The 22,832-nt window shown below is 39.6% G+C and overlaps 1 protein-coding gene across 1 annotated transcript in view; it reads left to right on the forward strand.

Annotated features, from left to right (window-relative positions):
- WTAP (WT1 associated protein) overlaps positions 1–21,941 on the forward strand; it is a 38,314-nt gene extending 16,373 nt beyond the window's left edge. Inside the window, exons 4-8 of the mRNA XM_074990292.1 lie at positions 6,977–7,035; positions 8,990–9,117; positions 13,288–13,466; positions 18,289–18,443; positions 20,720–21,941. Coding sequence (XP_074846393.1) covers positions 6,977–7,035; positions 8,990–9,117; positions 13,288–13,466; positions 18,289–18,443; positions 20,720–21,303 — 1,105 coding nt within the window. The 3' untranslated portion in view covers positions 21,304–21,941. The remainder of the gene's footprint in view (positions 1–6,976; positions 7,036–8,989; positions 9,118–13,287; positions 13,467–18,288; positions 18,444–20,719) is intronic.
- The last annotated feature ends 891 nt before the right edge of the window (positions 21,942–22,832 follow it).

Raw genomic sequence — 22,832 nt, forward strand, 5'->3', positions numbered from 1 at the left:
CAGGGCTTTTCCGTACTCAGAATATTTCAACCCATTACCTCAGAAGCTTGAACAGTGGAACTAGTGGTAGTTCCTTTTTGACTGACTAAGAAAGGAACTTTGTATCTGAGCTGTCTGATACAAATAGTCCCCAACTTATGAATGATTTGGTTGTAAGGGTATTTCCGACTTAAACTGTAATCCCGCAAGGTTGCAACCCTTGCGTACCTTGAATTTCATGTAAGTTGGGGAGGGCTTGGGTTGGGGCCCTGGGAGGGGGAAGAGGGGTTAAGCTTGGGGTGGGTTAGGGCAGAAGGGGTGGTGGGAGGGTGCAGTTGAGCTGGGGCTTGCAGGAGGTTATACCCAGGCAGCAGGGGGTTGGGGCAGGGGTTGAGCCTAGGCGGGGCTGCAGGAGTGGTGGGTTGGGAGGTCGGGAGCCCCAGTCACAGGCCAACGCCAGAGCCCTGCATTCTGGGGAGCGTGAGCTGGGGCCGTGAGGGATTGGAGGGCATGGGGTTGAACAGGGTGAACTGGGGCTGGGGTCTAGCGGAGGGGGAGTAGAGCTTCATGTGCCTGCAGCCGCCGGCAGCTGACAGCCCTGCATGTGCAGGAGGTGGGGTTGAGCTCAGTGGAGTGGGGATTGAAATGGAGGTGAACCAGGGTGGGGGTGGGTTAAGATGGCAGGGGGGATAGAGCCTGTGTACATGCCAGCAGCGGCTAACAGCCGAAGCTCCAAGTGCTGGGTGGAGGGGTTGAGCTGGGGGTTGGGGGTTGGGCATGGAGAGAACTGGGCTTTGGAGGGGTTGGGTCCAGGTTGGTGGGGGGAGCGGGGGGTGTTGTTGAGACCCAGGTGTGCAGGGGGACTGGGGCATGGGGGTTGGATCCAGGTCTGCATGTGGCTGGACCCCCCTGCTTTGGGAGGTGACCTGGGGTGTGCAGGGGCTGTGAGCTGAAGGTTGGTTGTAAGTATGAATGGTCGTAAGTTGGGGACCGCCTGTATATGAAAGCTAATTCTATGCAATAAAAGGTTCTCTTAAGCCTGTTCTACACCCTGGGCACATAACTTGCAATAAAATCTTCAAGGCTTTTGGTAGCTAAATAGATTCTACTTATTTAGCAACCAATGCCTCAGTTGCCAGCAGAAAACTATTTGCCGGTTGCTAACAAGTGAAAGGCAGGTTTCTGAGTCAGCAACTGGAAAATCTGCATGCAGGAAGGGTGGCAGCAGCAAAGGGAGCCTGCAGTCCAGATAACAGGACTTTCTGTGAGGCTGCACTGTAACTCTCTCACTGCCTTCACTAGGCTTGGAGCTAAGCATACTCAAGTGCTTCCTTCCTAGTATGTAGTCCCTTTGCAGGGCACAACCTGAAGAATGCAAGGAGAGAGGTACCATGTGATTCTGACATCTCAGCTGCAACCCTCTGCCCATAATCCCCCTTCTCAGTCTGCAGCCCCTTGCCTTTTTTGTGGTCCCTGTGTGTTTGAGGGTGTGACACATTGGAGCTCTGTAATAATCACTGGGATGTATTTTACACCAGCTTCAGGCAGGTTTTTGGGGCTGCAGCCAGGCAGGGAAGTTTTTATACTTCCTTTTCCTGCTTTAGGTGGCACAGTTTTTAACAATAACAAAAAAGGCAGCATGCTATTCCAATATCGGAATCTCCTTTCTATTGATTTTAATAGGATGGGATTGGATCCTGGCAACTGAGTAAACCCCTGATAAGCGTGATTTTTATTTGCGTTTAGCTCACATTAACACAAGTTAGCTGCAGATCAAAAGGAGTGCAGCTGACTGCTCCAGATCCTGGTTCCCCCAGCTGAGGGAAGCTGGGGGGAAGCTGCTCTGTCACAGCTGTCTGCCCACCCAGCTCCCACAGCTGGGGGCAGCTGTCCTGCAGCAGCTGTCTGGCACAGCTTCTCGCCGGCTCCCACAAGCCCAAGTGAGCCAGGCTGCTGCCTGATTCCTGACTCCCACCCTACCTTGCACAAAGTTGAAGTTATGGAAGGGTGCGCAGGAGCACAAACTTTGCGTAACTTGGGGTCTACTGTATTGCCATTAAGTGAAAGTTGATGATGCTAATAGTGATGCTGAATATTATATGCTGGATTTGCAAGACATCAAGAAGAGCTGGGAGGTGCGGTTGAGGAACACAGTCCATACCTTCAGGCGTGAAGCTTTCTGAAACTGAACAAACATCTGAAACAGAACTCTTAACTTTCTCACGTTGGTCCTGGATGTCCAAAGTACAAGAGAATCACGTTGTCTGGGTCAGTGTAAGATAAATAATTTGGGGCAAGATGAGAGTTCTTGTTTCAGGTGGCTGTTCACTTCAAAGTTCAGTAGGTATAGGGTCCTTACAGAGATCTCCCAACTCCTGAAATTTTGGTAGGTGCCTGCAAAAGGATCAGAAGAGTGCTAGTGGCAGTAAATACCATGAACTAAGGGAATTTTCTCAGCGTGCAGAGGATGTAAGATGAATCCTGTATGGCATTTTCAGAGAAATAAAAATTTAAGGTAATGTGGTTCTCCCCCCCCCCCCCCCACCTTGAAAACTGATATTTGAGTCAGAACTTGAAATTGCCACTTTGAAGTTTCATTAAGTTGGACATAAAAGTAGAATAAATTGAAACTGCTCCTACAAATAAGGTGCATAAATTATATTCCTATGAGTCAGATGCTCTCATGTATGAAATCAGATTGTATTTGGACAAGCCACTCATCCCCTGTAGTTGTTTCATATCAATGTGGTGGTGGGTGTTTGTTTTTTTTTTGTTTTTTTTTCTCAAATAATGAAAAATCTCTCATTTAGGCAGAATAGTTGCAAGAATGTTCTTGACCATGACACCACAGCTTCAGAATATTCGTAGATATTACTAAAATATTGTACACCTTACCATTTGATAACTGGTTTCAGGAGGTTTATCTGTTTGAGAGTTCATTGCTTTTAAAATCTAGGTAGTTTAATTAGTGTGATTTTTATTTATTCTTAAGACTCTTGATCTGGATGCCCAAATACTCTTCTTTTGATACAAGAAGTATTTATTAAAATACTTTAATCTAGATTGTGTGTCGTCCCCCCCGCCCTCTCTACCATGGCTGGCTGGCTGGTAACTGATTGTGTGTCCGTTATTAAACCATTTGTCTCCTATTCCTTGGATTTTTCCAAAGACAGTTTTGGCTTGAACAAGTGAAGAAAATTTTCCAATTTACTAGTTTTGAGCTGTCCATCTCTTGAGGGATTTTAAATCTGTTTACATGCTGTGTGTTTGTGAAGTCTTTTCTTTAAATTTTAACAGAGAGGAAGCTGTGCTAGTCTATATACTATCAAAACAAAAAGTCAAGTAGCACTGTAAAGACTAAAAATAATTTATTAGGTGAACTTTCATGGGACAGACCCACATCTTCAGACCATAGCCATACCAGAACAGACTCGATATTTAAGGCACAGAGAACCAAAACCAGTAATCAAGGTGGACGTATCAGAAAAAAAATGATCAAGGTGAGCAAATCAGAGAGTAGAGGGGCAGAAGGAGGACGGAGGGGAGTCAAGAATTAGATTGTCAAGTATGCAAACGAGCCCCATAGTGGCTTAGAAAATTCCCATCCTGGTTCAAACCACGTGCTAATGTGTTAAGTTTGAATATAAAAGAGAGTTTGGCAGTCTCTCTCTTTCAAGAGTGTTGTGAAAATTCCTCTTCACTAACACGCAAATTCTGAAGCCATTAACAGAATGAGCCGCTCCATTAAAATGCCAGCTAACAGGTTTTGGGATGAGGAGTGTTTTTATGTCTGTTTTGTCCCCATTAACTCTTTGTCTAAGTGAGTTTGAAGTCTGTCCAACATACAAAACATCTGGGTATTGTTGGCGCCTGATGGCATATATGGTGTTAGTTGAGGAACATGGTAATGTGCTTATGATTCTGTGAATAACCTGGTTGGGTCCAGTGATAGTATCTCCAGAATAGATATGTGGACAAAGCTGGCAATGGGTTTTGTTGCAAGGAAAAGTTCCAGGACTGGTGTTCCTGTGGTATAGACGGTGGCTGTTTGGTGAGAATCCTCATAAGGTTGGGAGGTTGTCTGTAGGAGAGAACAGGCCTGTCACCTAGGGCCTTCTGAAGTGGTGGCATCCTGATTAAGGATAGGTTGTTGGTCTTTAATAATTCGTTGTAGTGGTCTGAGTTGGGGGGCTATAGGTGATGGCCAATGGTGTTCTGTTCTTGGGTTTTTTGGGCCTATCTTGGAATAGCTGGTCTCTGGGTATTTTGTCTGGCCCTGTCGTTTTTGTTTTTTTTTTTTTTTTTTTCCTCTTTTTTTTTCTCCTGGTGGGTAATTCAGGTTTATGAATATTTGGTAAAGATCTTGTAGTTTTTAGTCTGTCAGTTGGATCAGAGCAAATGCAATTGTACCTAAGGGCTTGACTGTAAACAATGGATCTAGTTATAGAATCATAGAACACTAGGACCGGAAGGGGCCTCGAGAGGCCATCGAGTCCAGTCCCCTGCCCCGACGGCAGGACCGACCACTATCTACACCATCCCTGATAGACATCTATCTAATCTGTTCTTAAATATCTCCAGCGAGGGAGATTCCACAACCTCCCTTGGCAACTTATTCCAGTACTTGACCACCCTGACAGTTAGGAACTTTTTCCTAATGTCCAACCTAAACTTCCCTTGCTGCAGCTTAAGTCCATTGCCTCTTGCTCTCTCCTCAGAGGCCAAGAAGAACAAGTTTTCTCCCTCCTCCTTATGACACCCTTTAAGATATCTGAAAACCGCTATCATGTCCCCCCTCAATCTTCTCTTTTCCAAGCTAAACAAGCCCAATTCTTTCAGCCTTTCTTCATAAGTCATGTTCTCCAGACCTTTTATCATTCTAGTTGCTCTTCTCTAGAATGATAAAAGGTCTGGAGAACATGACTTATGAAGAAAGTAGAGGGGCAGAAGGAGTTGTGTGCAGAATGGAAGCTAGAAGCATGTAGGTAAGTATAGCGATCAGTGGGTTTCCAGCAGGGTGTGGTACCGATCAGGCCATCCTTGATTTGTACTGTAGTGTCCAGGAAATGTATCTGTTGCTAGGAGTAATCGAGGCATAAGCTGATGGTGGGGTGCAGATTGTTAGTCTGTGGAATTCTTCTAGAGTCTCTGTACCATGGGTCCAAATCATAAGGATGTCATCGATGTATCTTAACTAGAGGAGGGGAAATAGGGGATGAGAGCTGAGGAGTCAATGTTCCAGGTCATCCATAAATATATTAGCATATTGTGGGGCCATGCGGGTGCCCATAGCAGTTCCACTATTCTGGAGATATTAATTGTCCCCAAATCAGAAATAATTGTGGGTGGGAACAAAGTTTACAGAGGTCAGACACCAGATTGACTGTGGTGACATCAGGGATGGTATTCCTGATTTGCTTGTAATCTGTGTTTGTGCAGAATATTAGTGTACAGTGCCTCTACATCCGTTGTGGCAAGGATGGTGTTGTCAGGAACTTTTCCGATGTTTTGTACTTTCCTCAGGAAGTCGGTGGTATCTTGGAGAGAGCTGGGAGTGTTGATGGCATAGGGTTTGAGGGAGGGAGTCCATGTAACTGGATAGTCCGGTAGTGAGGGTGCCAATACCTGAAATAATAGGGCATCTGGGGTTTCGAGGTTTGTGGATTTTTGGGAAGTAAATAGAATAATCCAGGCTGGGGCTCGAGTGGTGTCTCTGAGTGAATAAGGTCCTGAGTAGCAGCAGGGAGTTCTTAAGTAGTTTTTGGAATTCCAAAGGAAGTTACAACGTGGGATCAGCAGACAAGAGATCTGTAAAATGTGGTGTTGGAGAGTTGTCTAGCTGCCTCCTGTTCATAGTCTGACTTATTGATGATGACAACAGCACCCTCTTTGTTAGCTGGTTTGATTATAATGTCTGGGTTATTTTTGAGACTCTGGACAGCATAGCATTCAGCATAGTTGAGATTGTGTGTCTCATTTGGCATTGTTTGTGTATAATGTCAGTCTGAGCATGTTTGCAGAAGCATTGTATGTAGAAATCCAGACTTTCACTACGACCGTCCAGGGGAGTCCAGATAAAGTTCTTTTGTTGGGGCGGGGGGGCGTGGGTGAGAGTCAGACTGTTGTTCATAGGTGTGCTGGAAGAATTCCTTTTAGATGGAGGCGGTGAAAGAAGGCTTCAGGGTCACCACATAATTGTATTAAGTTTGTGGAGGAAGTAGGGCAGAAGGAAAGACCCTGGGAAAAGAGACTCTTCTGCTGGGCTGAGTTGGTAGCTGGAAAGGTTAACAATATTGTTAGCTGAGCTGCTGTTGTTGTAGTTGAAGTATCCTGAGGTATGAAGTAATGTAGAAAATTTATTCTCATTTATTTTTTGTAGAAAGTGGAAGTGTGTTATAAATTTCTTGTCTAGCACAGGTAAAGCCTCGTTCTATGGGGTCTTGTGTGGATGCCTGGTTGTTGTTGTTGATTTCAAGTTCAGAGAGTTCATTTTTAGTCATCTTTTGTTTATTGTAAAGGATTTTGATCTAGTGGTTCCTCTGTTTCTTGGAGAGCGTGTTGCATAGACGCTTGCTGTAATTGGCGTAGTACGTTGATTGTAATGGGTTTTTCAGTGCCAGTCCCTTGGGTACAATGTCCATTTCAGTAGTTTTGCATTTGGGAACGTTACTTGTTCGTTTAAATAAAATATCGTGTTCCATGTATTTGTTGCTACGTAGTGAACATAGTGCAAAGTTGTGTCAAGAATAATGCAAAGAACCTTCACTGTCGTCTTAAAAAAAAAAAAATTACATGAAGCATTAGATTTTGCTTTTTATCCTCATTAGCTGACAAGTAGAAATCAACTTTTCCATCTTTCTAACCAACAAATAGAGGATCTAATGTAGATTTCTGAATGTTTCCTTTGTGACCTATTCTGTGTATTATGTTAGCTTTTAAACTAAGATTCCCCCACCTAATGAATCAAGGTTCAAAAATGTTTTTCTTCCTTCAATAGGTGGAAGCAATATGAAGCATATGTACAGGCTCTGGAGGGCAAATACACAGATCTTAATTGTAAGTTGGTCCATTTTCAAAGTGATAAATCTGTTTGTTTGGTCTCTTGTGATTTATATGCCTTTTTGTTTTTTAAAAAATGCAGGCAATAATTTGGGCGGAAAAGGTTACCCAGCTTGCTTATTTGGGATAGTCTAATACAGGCCACAAGATGAACATCCTGCAGAATAGAATTCTCATGTATTTTCAGTCAGCTGTCTTCCATTGACAATCTTCTACTGGCTTCTTTATCCGTAAATTGTTAGTGTTTTTTGTCTGTACGTAATTTTTAAATTAGAGTAGCAAAAAAGTATGCCTTTCCAAACTCTGACCCTTAATCAGGGCCATTGAGCCCCATCAGCCTGTCCTGTGATAAGAGAAGCTGCTTTGTAAAAACATATAGGATGAGAAGTGAAGGGGTTTTTGTTTAGGGATGGGGGTCTAAAATGAATTGCCCATTAAGTCTTGTGCATGTCAGTAACTTAGTTTTACCCCTTTTGAATGTTTGACTATGGAGTTCTTTAACTGTAGCTCTTATTTTGCGAGGTGAGACTTTCACCTATCCTCAAATTGGATGAATGAGTTACCAGGCCTAGCTTTCTGCCTCTAATTGGATTGTCAGCTAAAATAAGTGACTCCCCTTCTTTTGCCTTTTCTCGCCATTTTGAAATCTTGAATTCTAGATATCGCTGCTTCTCTTCAGGGTGTCTGCTCTTTTTTTCAGCATCTCATATTCATTCTTACTTTTTGAGAAAAATTAGCTATAAAATCTTTCCCAAAATTAGTTTTAGGTTTTCTTAGAGCAGATTTTAGAAAGCAGTGCTCAAGTAGTTAAAAGTAACATTGCTTAAATAGTAATTCCAGCATCTTGTCATTTGAGTTGACAAATGTCATTAGCAGCCCCCCATCCCCAAAATAAAAGAAAAGCCCAAAAAACTTTCATCTGGCCTGATTCTGAACCCACTGACAAAAGTGAGTAACATGAGTAGAAACAAAAATTGCATATATATAATATAATTGAATACTTGTATAACATGAGTAGAAACAAAAATTGAATCCTTAACTTACATTTCCAACATATAAATGTTTTAACATGGTGTGATTAGCTGGAATTAGTTTTAAATATGACCCAATTGCAATCTCTGAAGCTTTGTGATGTCAGCATGGCTGTGGGGTTTTTGACCTTCCAGTCTGAGCATTATCTACAAAAATGGTGCTTAGAGAATGGGCACAGTTCCTGAGAATGCACACGCCTCAACTTGTGTTGGTATTTCTGAAGGCCTTTCCCTCCCTTAATACAGTAGAATTTTTGGGTGGTGGTGACAGAGGGAGTGCTAGTAAAGAAAAGGCACAGGCAGTGGCTAGTTTACATTAGCTCTCTTGTGTTTGCTACTACTGATATTTAACATTGTAGAAATATTTTCAGAAAAGAACTAGTAGAACTTGCCTAACAGTGAGGGAAGAATGCCATAAATTTAAAACTTTACTGTAGAATGATTCCACTATTTAAAATGGGTCAGCAACCCCTGCCACTTAGGCACACAAGCCAGTTTTCAGCACGTGAGGCAGGAGCTCAGCTCCTCCCCCATGCAGCCTTGAGCTTGCTCAAAGCTGTGCTGCCTGTGAATTAACAAAAGACCTGCTAATGCTACCAACCACCACCTAATGGTAAAGCTCTGCATCTTAGTTTACTTGTTAATGAAGTTGTTGTAAGTAGAGTATTGGTGACCTTTTAAAAGTCTCACTGGCACTCTGACTGTACATAGAAATACAAAGGTCAAATTTTGGCACTCCACCTCAGGAAAGGTTGCTGACCCCGATCTAAAACTTTATATATTTGACTTAGTCTTGCTTTAATCTATTTTTAAAGCAACTGGTTTATGCTTTTTAAAACCGCATCATAGTCTTTTACCCTGGCTTTTGTACACTAAGCTATTAAAACTAGTGCTTACTGTAATTTATCACTTACTATTAGCTAATGATGTAACTGGATTGAGAGAGTCTGAAGAGAAGCTGAAGCAACAACAGCAAGAGTCTGCCCGAAGAGAGAATATCCTAGTGATGAGGCTGGCAACCAAGGAACAGGAAATGCAAGAGTGTACTGTAAGTATTTGATGTAGATAGATGACTTAATGTTACAGCAATATGTTTTCAGCGAAGCATATACTGCATATAGTTTGTATCTTAAGGATATTAATCTGAAGAATAATTTTAACAATGGAAAAATATACATTGTAACTTCAGATACAATGTAGCAAAAACATTCTTATGCTGATGAGTTGCACTAATTCTTGTACTTGAAAGTAGTTATGTTCATGAACAGTTCTGTGCTTTTGCTGCTGATAACCTGTTGGGTGAGGCAGTTCTTTCTTTTTAATATATAGTTTATCGAATACAAAAATGTCAAATAACTTTTAGGTGTAACTTAACCACTTTGGATATGGGAGCAGTCTTTGGAAGTTAGTGGGAATTTACCCTTAAGCACCAAGAATCAGTGTGCTGCTTGAGGGTCTGCTCTGACATAACTCACATTGGTGGTGGGTTGCTGTTTTTTATCCTTCCCACTGATTCAGATGGGTGGTCAATGCCATAATCTTATGAAAGGAGTTTAATTTTTTTCATTAAATTCTTTTGAAGTTTAGCAGCACCGGTTTTCTTTTTCCTCAAAGTTACACTGCTCTTGGTCCTCCCTTTTTATATTTAATGAGTTTTTTTCTTCTTACTTCCCACTCCCCCCCCCCCCCCCCTTATTTTTCTCTGATTGTGGTCGGGGTCTCATTCTTTTTTCCTCCTCTTTTCCCCTTCTCCCCCCCCCCCTCATTAAATGTGGCCTTTTGAGATTCCCATTTTCTTTTTGGGGATTCTCTTAGAATTGCAAATCTTCTACTTACATGACTACATAAAGGTGGTATTTGTTTCTTCAGTCAGCAGCTCATAAGGGCGCTGTAAAATGGTTCTTCGTCCTAGGTGTTAGGTGTGCCACCTACAGTGTATTTCAGGATCTGTTTGCATAGGGAACAAAGACCTAAGCAGTGAACAGTTTCACAATCCCTTTCTCCATCAGTCATCCCTCCTCTTTTTTGGGATCACAGAGGTGCCAGAAGTAATAGTTGCAAACATTCTCAGATTTACACCACGGTTGCAGAGCCACCTGTGAAGTCACAGTCCTCTACTTGTTCTGTGAAAGTTAAGAAATGGAGAAACATTTTTTTTTTTCAGTGAGGCAATGAAGGAGGCTTGTTGTACTGCTTCTGTACTGCAGCATCTTCCGAGTAAGAACAGACAGTAAAATTACTGCCACATGGCTTATCAGTATTGCTGATAATGCTATAGTTAGAACAGCAGAGAAACCCAGCCTTTTTTTTTTTTTGAGGTGTTTGGAAAATAAGGGGAGGCAGAAAGATGGGACGATAAAAGGTTCGAAAAGCATGGGCTATAATCGCCACATTGTAAACTTCTTTAAGTAGAATGCCACTTCTCAGTCCATACTCACTTCGCCATATTTATGAAGGAATGTTTTCATAAACCTTATTTTTCTTGTAAGAAACACAATTTTTTGTTGGTATAGAGATTTGGAATACAGGAAGGCCCCAACTTACAAACTGGTTGTGTTCCAAAAATGTAAGTTGATTTGATTTGTTGGCAACTCGGTAGGCATTTTCCAATGTTATAAATGGGGGTTCCCATGCTAGCTCACAAAATCCATGATGTAACTGAAATACTGTTTACTTGCAATGAAAAATAGTGCAGTAAATTCACATCTGGCAGCCCTGGGACTGGGAGGTTGCTGGATAGTCAAATATTCTGGATAATAGAGAGGTATACCTAACAATGCATAATACTAAAGAACAACAAGATTTAGATAATAAGAACCAAGTGTGTGCCGAGTACTTATTTGCTAACAGTGGTATTGTACACTGCAAACTTACACTGTATTTGCTGTGTATTTGTATTTACTTTCACTACATTGTACTTACGGGGAAAAAACTAAAATTTACTTATGGTTAAAATTTCAGTTATTTGAGAGTTCTGGGTGATGGATATGAGAGTTTACTGTAGTTTAATTAAAAGAGAGTGAGGAGGTAGGTGGAGATTCTGAAGGGAACTTCTGGGCATCCCCCAACTGCCACCCACATGCACCTCGCAGGTTGCATAGTCAGCCCCTGTGCGCTGTTCCCGGCATCCTAGTGAAAACACAGGGCAGCTGACATCTGGAGAGAAGTAGCACTTTTAACTATGGCTAGATCTCTGACTAAAATGGACCAGGAATTTAGGGATTTTGTGGTCATTTTTGTAATTTCAGTTTTTTAAATCTGAAATTTCATGGTGGCAGAAGAATCCGGACCCAAAATGGATTTTTTTGGAGGATGGCAATGTTGCAGCGCTGTCATGGAATGGGTTTTAAACTGGTTCTATAGACTAAACTCGCCCCTGGGCCTTCACTGCTATTTTCGGTGGTAATGGTCATTTCAGTCAGAGTATCTTTCTGTTGCTGTGTGAAAGACTCACCTAAGTAGCGCAAACTGACTATACAGAGTGGAAGAGTCGAGCTAACTAGACATGCAGTTCTATCAAATGCACAGAAATATTTGGGTTTCTCAGTTTATTTTACCATTTATATAAAGTGGCCTCAATCCTGCAGGCAAGTCCTTCTGCCTGGTGCAGAGCTTTCTTCAGTGATCTTTACTTAGGCACAAGGATTTGCCAGTGAACATCTGCCTTCAAGTCTGGGCTGTGTAAGCGACAACAGGAGTTTCGAAAATCGGAAAGTGTAATTTTTAAAGTTCCTTTAAACCTGTGAAAACTCTTAATTTATTTTATTGCTGTAATTAAGAAATATGAAGAGATTTAGGAAATGTATTAAATTGAATTTAATACAAACATTTGCTCTGTGCTTAAGGGGATGATTTTAACAAGTAGATTAATTTAGAATTCAAAAATGAGTATATATTAAAAAGTTGTGCTAAAGAAATGGTTATGAGGGTGAAAGAATTCATGCTTTCAAAAATGTATTTGAGTGAATTGTGTTTGTGGTAACAGTAGTTCTGTAAGTAATTCATGTGTTCAAAGAAAATAGGCATATTGAAAGCAAATAGAAATCTAACCACTATTTCAGAAGCATTTTGTTTACTGTATTGCAGATTCTGCATGGGAACCTGAATCCAAAAATCATTTTTGCTGGGGAGTATAGCTTTAAAATTGTTTTAAAACAGTGTAGTTAAGTTTCATACGCTCAGTAACAACAGATTTTTTTCAACCGTTTGAGCTTCCTAACTTTGTGTAAGGATACTGCAAATGACACAAAACAGCATCACAGATGCCTGTGTTCTTCTTCTTCATGTACACATCAGGATTTTAGATGTAATTTGGAAATAGTAAGAGCCATTATTTATTTGTCAACATTAATGCCATCACTCTGATTTGGCCTTCATTACAGCTATATAGAAACCATTCAATTCCTAATTTGACAGTGGAAAACTACTATAGTGAGAGATAGTAAACCCTTGATCTCCCCTCCCTCCCCCGCCCCCCCCAATAAATGGACCCCTTTCCCCCAGTTGTTCCTGAAGCCTGCTAAAAGCACCAGTGGGGGCTGGCGAAGAAACTATATAAGGTGACTCCTCACTGCAGCTAGACCCCCAGCTATGGCCTGGTCTGCCATGACCCAGACTGCAGCCACTAGAGCCGCCATGCACTCCTCCCACCGGTGGTGGGGCATGTACACAGGCAGATGGCAGTCACGTACATGCCCCACCCTTGGTGGAAGGAGCACATGCCAATTCCTTCAGGCAGTGGCAGCAGCCAGTGGGGGGAGGGGGCACAAGGTTGGGGGCGCCAAACTCTGATTTAACAGACTTTCATGTTTTAACAGACATCACTCCTCCGCCCCCCATCAGTCTATTAAATTGAGGGTTTACTGTAGCATTTCTACTTGTAGCCACCTTTCAAAAGAATATGAACAGTAGAAAAATAGGGGCTTTTGATAGCTTAAATGATACTTGCTATGCAAACTGAATTGAGGTGGCATAAATAATTTGGATTTAGAGAAGGGCAAAATTCATAGCCTGTCAATGGAGGATTTTTATATTCTGAGTTCATTTTCCTACTGATTATATTTAAGTTTACATGCAGATCACAATATGAAAGGAGAATGAGCTGCTTTTAATGCCATCTTTGGCAGAGCAATGTGGCTTATTTAAGTCTGCCCATTTTGAAATGATTGAAGCTTTTAAATTTATAATGAATGACAGTTTTTCTTCTTGTTTTACGCAGAATCAGATTCAGTACCTCAAGCAAGTCCAGCAGCCTAGTGTTGCCCAACTGAGATCAACAATGGTGGATCCAGCCATCAACTTGTTTTTCCTAAAAATGAAAGGTGAATTGGAACAGACTAAAGACAAACTGGAACAAGCCCAAAATGAACTGAGTGCCTGGAAATTTACGCCTGATAGGTAAACAAAACAAATACTCCCCAGTCAAGACTTCCCTGACAGTCCCACTGCGAGAATGCTATGGTGGGACAGCCAAGTACTCGTTTCCACACCAAGACTCAGCCGTTTTGAGCCAAAAGCCACATTTTTATACTGTCCAGCTTGTAATGCTTAATGTAAAACTTACCAGATGAACCTTGTGTTTCAGCTTTTTTCTCCCCCTTTGCTTCAGAGGCCTGATGACATCGGACTATTCTAAAGAAGTGGCTGCTTCAGAAAAAAATTTCCTTTCTAGAACATGTAGACACGTGCAAAATGGTTCTATTTGAAGAAATAGAGAGAGAAACAGAAGTCTTAAGTCTGTGGCACAGTGTGTCTACAGACAGTTTGGAGGAGAGAACCTAGAGCTTTTAAATCATGAATTGAACATGTAAAATTCCAGTAAAATGTAAAAATGGAACATGCTTCGCTCTTAACCTTGAGCCTAGTGACCTAGAGACACTAAGTCAGTTTTGCCAATAAGACTGTGGACTTCCTGCTTGTTCACTGAACTGCTGGGTCAAAACTCAATGAGGTGAATTTTGCATGAAAGAGTTTATTTGCTAACCAACTTTGAATAGCCATGACAGAGTGCTGTTTTATATTGCATCAGTGCTAGTGTGCACCTTTGATTGACTGTTTAGCACTTAGGCTCTATAGCATTTCACTGAGCTTTAAGTCAATATGGTTTTAAAAAATGGATTGTTCTTGGGATGGTTGATAATACTGTGGACTCAAATTAGGACTGTACAAAAATATAGGTAATATCTAATTGCAGGTTTAAAATTATTTGAAGCAATATATTTGATCACAACTAGCAGGTATAAGGAAGAAAACTAGTTGTGATAAGTATTTCACTGCATATTTCCATGCAAAAATAAGTCTCCCCCGCCCCCAAACTTCTGAGAAACTGATCTGAAATGCTTCATATATAAGGCGCACACACAATGGCACCTCTCTTCAGCATTGGTATGGGGGTTTTTTTTTGTTTCATTGTACGCCTGTTTTTGTATTGCATTTCTATATAAAATGTGCCTTAAGAGTTGTTAATAGAGTTTAAGGAACACCACTGGTCATAACATTGTACTGTAAAACTTGGAGGGGTGAACGAGAATGTTACCTTTTTAAGATGTCTCGTTCTCTGAAAGAGGGAAGACAATACTCTTCTTTAAATGCTTACTTTTTTAAAGCATGCATCTGGAAGCAGTTAGGATCTTTACAACTCAAGTGTTGATGCCTTTTTGTAATGTCCCAAGTTATTTGCAAGAATAGTAATATAGCACAGCTCAGAGTACGTTTGCGATATGTGGATTGGAATAGTGCTCATTGCCAATCAGTTTGTCATAATAACATTAGCGTTTTAGATATGAAGTCAATTGGGCACTATTTTGTCTCTCCATCTAACACTGGGCGCAAAGTTCAGTATAACCAGATTATTTAAAAAAACCCTAAAACCAGATCCAGATTTGTAAAAGGTAATGTATTCTAAGGTGGATAAACAATAACTAGTTATTGTTCAAAATGCAGTTTTTATTAAGTGAATAATTCAAATTTAACCATCTTCAGTTACCTGAAGCACACAGTTTCTTGTGGGGGGAGAGTGCGCTTGTCAATTGGCAATGATAAGCCTCAGCAGTGGATTAACATCAAAAGAAAACAAACCTGAATTTTATTTTTTTTTTTTTAAAACTATACATATGTTTGAACTTACTTTGTGGTGGCACTATTTGTGGTTTACTGATCTAGTATCCAAACAAAGGTAAGAGTTGCATTAATGAGCAATTGTTCATGTGTTACCAAGTAATTTGAAAGTATTTACTATAATATGCAGTCTAAAAAAGTCTAGCCATGCTATTTGCTTGGTTAATTTGTTTATAAATCTGTTAATATAGCTATGCGCAGGATGCAAAACTGTCCTCTGGATCAAAATGTATTGTGTGACATTGAGGTGACAGATTTTTCTTGCCACTTTGTCTTAATTTCAAACAGAAGCATTTAGACTTTTTTTTTTTTAATTTAGGCTTGAGGGAGAGGTTATGTTGTGTTTTAAAAAGTAAATGGGGGGAAGAGAACGGAACAGTACTCTTTTTAATTCAAATTCTGTGTAATCTGAATGTAATCATGGTGCAAGTGTATAAGTGCAAATTAGATATGTGCAGGAAGTAGAATGTAAGGAAACAGTTTTTTTTCTGATCTGTTTTTTAAATATTTTGGGAACACTTCTATTTGTCATTGAGTTCATGATTTTATTTTCATTGGTAAAGGGTTAATGAGTCAGATTGCTCAAGCTTATAAAGGTTTTGTAGAAGTTTTATCCTTTCACTAGGAACTGTTTCCCATTATTGTCCTGTCCTCTGTGTGTATAACTGCTCTTATTTCATGGTGCCTCATTTCATGTTTGAAAGAGTTGATGTTCTCCTTCAAAAATCTTAAACTATTCTGAATTAATACAACATGTCTGTACCAGTCCCCTTTCAAGCCCAAGTTTAGTATCAAGCTTGGGACTTCATTGGTTGGTGGTAAATGCATGCAGCATTATCCTCGCTGACCAGTGTTTAGAGGGGGAAAGAAGTGTGGTTTTATTAAGCCATTGTAATCACCATTGAAACATTCAGCACATGCTATGCATTTTTGTTTAAATAAAATGTCAGCAGAAACTTCATTCATACAATGCTTACTGCTACAAATGTTAGCCTTCGAAGTTTAACAGCTTTCGTTTTTTCAGGTTTCATAGTAGTGTGTTCGCATGAACTTGTTTAAACATAGCTGCAAAACCTGGTTCTGAAACATGGATTCATTATTTCAAGATTTACTGCCTTTGATGTTCTTGAATGTGTTTCTTTACGTAATTCAACATGCAGAGTAGGTTCAGTCAAATTTAGTGCAAAATGTTTGGACCATATTGATGGGGGCAAACTAAATGGCATTATAGGTAACTAACTGCAAATTCCTATACGGGTAATAAAGGATTTTGGCAAGAACAGACATGAAGAAATTAGCAGGCATTCTAGAATCGTACAAAGGTTCTGACATTATTAATGGTGCATACTAATACATGCAACAGTTGACAATGACTTATGAAACCTTTACATGATTACTAACGCTGAACTTTTGAAATCTATAGCGATAATAAATGTGGAATAAAAGCCTGCCAGTAGCAGGAACTTGGAAATGGCTAAATAATTTGCCTGTCTGCCTAAAGTTTTTGAATATCTGTCACATTGGTTAAGTCCAAAGTGATCATAGTTTTACACACTAAGTATCCCATAGAATATTTTATCTTAAATTGTATTACTTGTATTGTATTAGGTCAGAACAACTCTAAGCTTCAAGGACTTGGCATTGGACATCACATCAAGATAAAGAACAGGTTGCTGCATTAAGCAGATTTGCAGGCTTCCAGGACTTTACGCAGCCAGATTCCTTCTGGAGCAGCCCATCTGAAAAATGTGGGAGAGTCAGTTGGAAGACTTTAAATGGGACAGAGATGGCAGATCTCCTTAAAGTGTTAATACTGCTTAAGCATTCAAGCTTTAATTTGAGAGATGATTTGAATAACATTTGGCTGAGTTTTTTGCTGGGGAGAGCTGTGGTTGTGGCACATACTAGCAATTATTTTTGTTTTTAATATACAAAATTTCATTCTGTCCTTGTAACCTTATTACACAGTCTCAAGCTGACCTCCTCAGGCTTGTTACCTAATGCAAGTCCTGAAGTTCATTCACAAACCTGCTGAATTCTGTTTTTTCCAGGGCTTTCATTTCCTGTGGATAAAGAGGAATGCTTCATTATATATGTTGCTGAACCTCAAGGAAGGCAGAACATTTGTTTTATGGTTGCTTTTCTATCTTTGGCAGACCAAAGGTGCTAGAGGGCTTTAGCTATCAATTTTATTATGAAATAAACATTATTGCCTATATATTAATTTGCATACTAGTTCCTATAATGCACTACACTGCGATTTTTAACGTGAAGATTGAAGATGTGCATGTGTTCCTGATTTTTCTGAAAAGCATAATATCAGATGTACTTTTTTTCCCCAGTAGATATTTTTGATCTAGTATTTCTTTGACTTTTCATCACCAGACATTCTTAAGGGGACACTGTCAACTTGGAAATCTGGCTAAACAAAAAAAAAAAAAAAAATGCTGCTTATGGTTTGGTCCTGAATATCCATGCTCTTACATTTTTAGCTTAATTTTTTTAATCTCCCCTCACACTGTTGAAAGACATGGAAGCTGACTAGCTGTTAGGGAAGGAAGCAATGTACCTACATAGTGAAAAGTTATAAAAATAGGAAAATATTTATATATTTACTTGTTAAGTAAAAAAAAAAAAAAAAAAATTTCATGCAGGTCAAAGAATAAAGTTAGTCTCCCTACCTGACCCTACAGCTGAATAGTTAGCAAAATACTCTTAGTATACTAAAGGAAGAAGCACTTAGAACATTTGACTTGCTGTCAGATTACCAAGCACATATTTAACTTTTTTCTTCCTTTTTAAGAATGGACGATGTATAATTCTTCAGTCTAGAGATCAGTAATCAAAAATGTTGTGGCCATTCTTACTTACAATATTAGAATTTTTCTTTCAATTCATGGAATGGCGACAGAAGATCAGCAGACATTGGAACGACATGTGGTAACTATAGGGAGACTTTCTGCTATGACAATTACCTTGAGGCACAATGTTCCTTAAATTGTGACATGCAGAAATCACATCTCCTATCTTTTATAATTGTATTTGAGGAAGATTGCGCAAGGTTTTATCTTCATTTTGTGATAGATGGCTCTTTCCTTTGCAGCCAAACAGGGAAAAAGTTAATGGCGAAGTGTCGAATGCTTATCCAGGAGAATCAAGAGCTTGGAAGGCAGCTGTCCCAAGGACGCATTGCACAGCTTGAGGCAGAGCTGGCTTTACAGAAGAAATATAGTGAGGAACTAAAAAGCAGTCAGGATGGTAAGGGGTTTTGTTTTGTTTTGGTTTTTTTTTTTAGAAAATGCCTTGCATTGGCTTAATTGTTTAATCTGCTAGTCATGTGGATATTGTAAATTATCTTGTTTACTGAGCACATGAGAATCTTTTTTCACAGAATTAAAAGGATAATATCAGGTTAAATATAATTTACAAATTGTCTGTGGTGCTGGTTGCCTTGAAGATTATTAAAACAAAACTGAAACCTAGGTGTGCCATTTATGATGGATACGCCCCTTTTAAGGTAGAGATTTAAATGTTTTGGCATCTTAACACAATATTCTGCACTCTGGACAGCAAATACTGTGGCACCATTACATCTTAAAAAAAAAAAAAGTTTGTTTTTTTTTTCTTAAATCTTATGCAAATATTAATGGGATGCTTTCTAGTCAGACATGTCTTATTTTGCTTGCTGAACACAGGCGTTTAACTATACCTAAAAGCTATAGAAATGTTTTCAAGAATGTTTGTTTGTTTCAATGACGACTGGTTTTTATGCTATTGTTCTCTAAAGATCCCAATCAAATCTTGCTGCATTTTTAGTGTCTGAATCTGCAAGAGATACTGTTGAAGTGAAAGAAAAATTTATACTACTACATTTTTAGCCTTTAGTTCAGAGTTGTAACATAGGTCCGGATATTTCTTTAAATTTATTGCCCCAAGAGTGGCCTGCCAGTAGCTTTTTGTAAAACATTTTAAATGAAAGCTCAGGACTTTAAATCTGACAATGTGTGCCTGAGACTAGATCTGAAAGAGGAAAGGTAGGCATTCAACAGGACTATGCAGATTTTATTTGACTTTGCAACATGGGCCCGGTTAATAGGTTGTTAGGGTTGTGATTTAGTCATGGAGGTCATGGCAGTCGCAGATTCTGTGACTTCATCAGATCTCTATGACTTCTGCACTTCAGAAGAGGGAGGCTGGACTGTGTGCCACTGCCTCACAACTGGAACCTAGCTCTGTGGCTTTCTCTGGCAGCTGCAGTGCTAGTCATGTGACCCTGCCCAGTTACCACAGCCCTGTTAATGTCTTCCCAATGTCATGCATCCCTCAGCTGTGGCCCAGATTTTGCAGGGGCCGTGCATCTGGCTCTGGAACAGGGGCTGTGTGCCTGCTATGGTTGCACACCCACACTGGCCAGTGGAGCAATAGCTGTTCAGTTACTCCCTCATTAGACTCTGTCCCTTTCCCCCACGTAGTGAATGTTTTTCAAGAATTATTTCTGCAGATACCTACTCTTGAATAATGTTGTAGTGTTAAGTTTTCAGAATAATTTGAAAGTAACCATTGGGATATGAGCACACTATATCTGTGGAACCAAATGTTTTAATGAGGTTATAAAAGGCTTGAGACCTTCACTAGCCCACAATTCTATTCTTCCACCCAGGGCCATTCTTTTTGTTTTTTTCTCTATAGCTGCAAACAGAGGGATCTCAAAAAGATTGACGTTTTAGAACTTTTGTTCGTAGATTATCAAAATACTATAGACTGCATACTTTCCTTGGTCACCTTAGTCAATGTGCTAATGTAAAGTAGCCAAAAATTGCATTGTGGAATTCCATATTTTTTTTTACTGACTTCAAATAACTTGCTCGGTTCACAAACAATTTTTTTTCTCTCAAAGAATTGCAACCTCAAAAGCTTAGACAGGCAAGCATTTTTTTTGTTACATGTCCATACTAAAAATTCTTCATCTGGAATTTGGTTAATAATTCTATTAAATGATATGCAAAAGTCAGACTGGAATCCATCTCTCTCCTGTTGTACTTGTTACACAGCGTTGAAAGGAGAAAAAGTAACCTGAAACACTTATTGTCAGTGAACTAATGATTCTGAATAACTACAAATCATTCATATGTTGCATAGGAATGCACTGTCTCCAACTATATTGAGCTTCTAAAGGATTACACTGCAAATGACCTTCACTTCTTAGCGTGCTGGGAAATAGCTGAACAAGTATTGGTAGGAAATATATTTCTGCATCTTTCTTTTGTCCAAGAATGGATTTCTTCACGCTGTCACCCAACTGACTATTGAAAAACAAATTATGCAAATGATAGTTTAGAATTCTTTCCTAGTGTTTCCTCCAGGAAAAAACATTGCCACAACACATTTTGCAGATGCAGCAGTTGAAAATAAATTTGTACGTTAGTTCTTATTCTAACCTTTTAGTAATTGTTTGCTCAGAGTTTGTGTGTGCTTCCTGATCCAGATGTGTGAGCTATTAAGTATGTGCTCCAAATGTGTTTTCTCCTATATAGAATTGAATGATTTCATCATCCAGCTTGATGAGGAAGTAGAGGGTATGCAGAGTACCATTCTAGTTCTCCAGCAGCAGTTAAAGGAGACTCGTCAGCAGTTGGCTCAGTTCCAGCAGCAGCAGTCGCAGGCCTCAGCCCCAGGTACCAGCAGGACTTCATCTTCTGAACCTCCAGACCAGGGAGATGCTGTGGGTAAAGACTGCAGCCGTCTGGCTAACGGACCGAGCAATGGCAGCTCCTCCCATCAGAGGACGTCTGGGTCTGGATTTTATAGGGAGGGTAGTGGCACAGAAGATGACTTCCCAGCATCTCCCGGGAATGGTAATAAGCTCTCCAACCACTCTGAAGATAGAACTGTCAGAGGAGGTTGTAGCTACATAAACCAACTAAGTACTGGGTATGAAAGTGTAGACTCTCCCACTGGCAGTGAAAATTCACTTACTCACCACTCAAATGACACAGACTCCAATCATGATCCTCAAGAGGAGAAAACAGTGAGCATGAAAGGTAACAGAACTGTGGGTTCTCGTCATGTTCAGAATGGTTTGGACTCCAATGTAAATGTCCAAGGTTCAGTTTTGTAACACTTTTTTTTTCTGCAACACTTTTATACAGTGTCATTCAAATGGGAGAGGATAGTGTCCAGAAACCATTTAAATTAGTGCATACTTGTCACAGTTTTGCCTTTTTGTGGTTTTTTTGCTTCAATACCTCTGCCACTTTGGAAATTTTAACAGTTAATTGCATTGAATGTTGCTAAAAGAACATTTTGTGTAGGCTCAAGTTATTTTTATATGAGTTAATGTGAAGTTGAAAATGGAAGTTATTTCCAAAAATTATAAATGATGTCTGTACAAATCTGTGTATATCTAGAACATGTGCTGTGTTAAGGGCATTCTTACTCATATTGTTATACTTGCACCACATTCAAAATTTGTCATACTAGCTGTGGTTTGACTGCCAAGTTTGCCCAGTACATAGTTTTATCACTAAAAGATGGACCTGTTGAAGGAGTCCTGTAGTAGTTCCAGTGTTAATTACAGTTTTTTCCACCATCTGTGCATTTCTCCTTAGGTGACTGAATGTTTAAGAAGTTTGTGTGCATAGTTACTCAGTTTTTTAAGAACTGTTGTATCCTGTTTATGCATATTGCTCTGTGACTCCAATATTATCTTACCTGTACTGACCAAACCTAAATAAAGACTTTTAATAATGTAATTTATTTTGGTCTGCATTGGTTTCATATGTGTTTGTATACAATGCATTTTTACTGTACGTTTTCTATTAATTTACCCGCTACCAATCTACATAGTAAAAAGATCATGCTGAAGACTCAAGACTGAGATGTCCTGTGGCATTTTATTTTAATAAACTACAGGAAATTGTTTAACTCCAGATTGGTTTGGTTGGTGGCTGGTGATGCCTGTCTCAAATTTTTGTTTTTATCACCAACTGGAGAAGTGACAACCCCAGGTATGAAGTAGTAATATTGCACACATTTCATGGTGTCATCTGATTCTCAGGAAGGTATAAATATCTTGTATGTAAATACACAAGGAATTAAACTTCAAAAGATGAAGAAATTAAGTTAAATATGAGACTATGACTAAGTTGATGAGTGTTAAAGCAAATATTAAACTGATTCAAAATACTTTACACTATGGCTGTCTACACTACAAAATTAACTTCGAAGTTGCTAACTTTGAAGAAAGCAATTTTGAAATAGTGTCTACATTCACCCTACTTTGAAGGTAAGCTTCAAGGTAGGGCACTACTCCATTCCCAGGAATTGAGTAAAGACTTCAAAGTTGGGCTCTCTACTTCCCTACAAGTAAGGGAAAATGTGTGTCTACTCTCTGCTGGTTACTTCGAAGTTAGTTCCTAGCGTAGATGCACCTTTATATTGTCAAATATTTTTCAGCTGCATTGAGTTCTGTATTCAGTGCCTCGATTTATGGTGACAATCTGTTTCATGAATTTGAAGATGGTTGTATGAAAACCAGCAGATAACTTACTAGTGTCAATGGATTTCTATTTAAAGGTAAAATCAAAAGTATTTTAAAAGTATCGGACATACCATATTGTGCATTTAGGGCAATGGAAGTTATTTGTC

The sequence above is a fragment of the Carettochelys insculpta genome, chromosome 3 (assembly GCF_033958435.1).
Source record: "Carettochelys insculpta isolate YL-2023 chromosome 3, ASM3395843v1, whole genome shotgun sequence".
Taxonomy (NCBI): Eukaryota; Metazoa; Chordata; order Testudines; family Carettochelyidae; genus Carettochelys; species Carettochelys insculpta.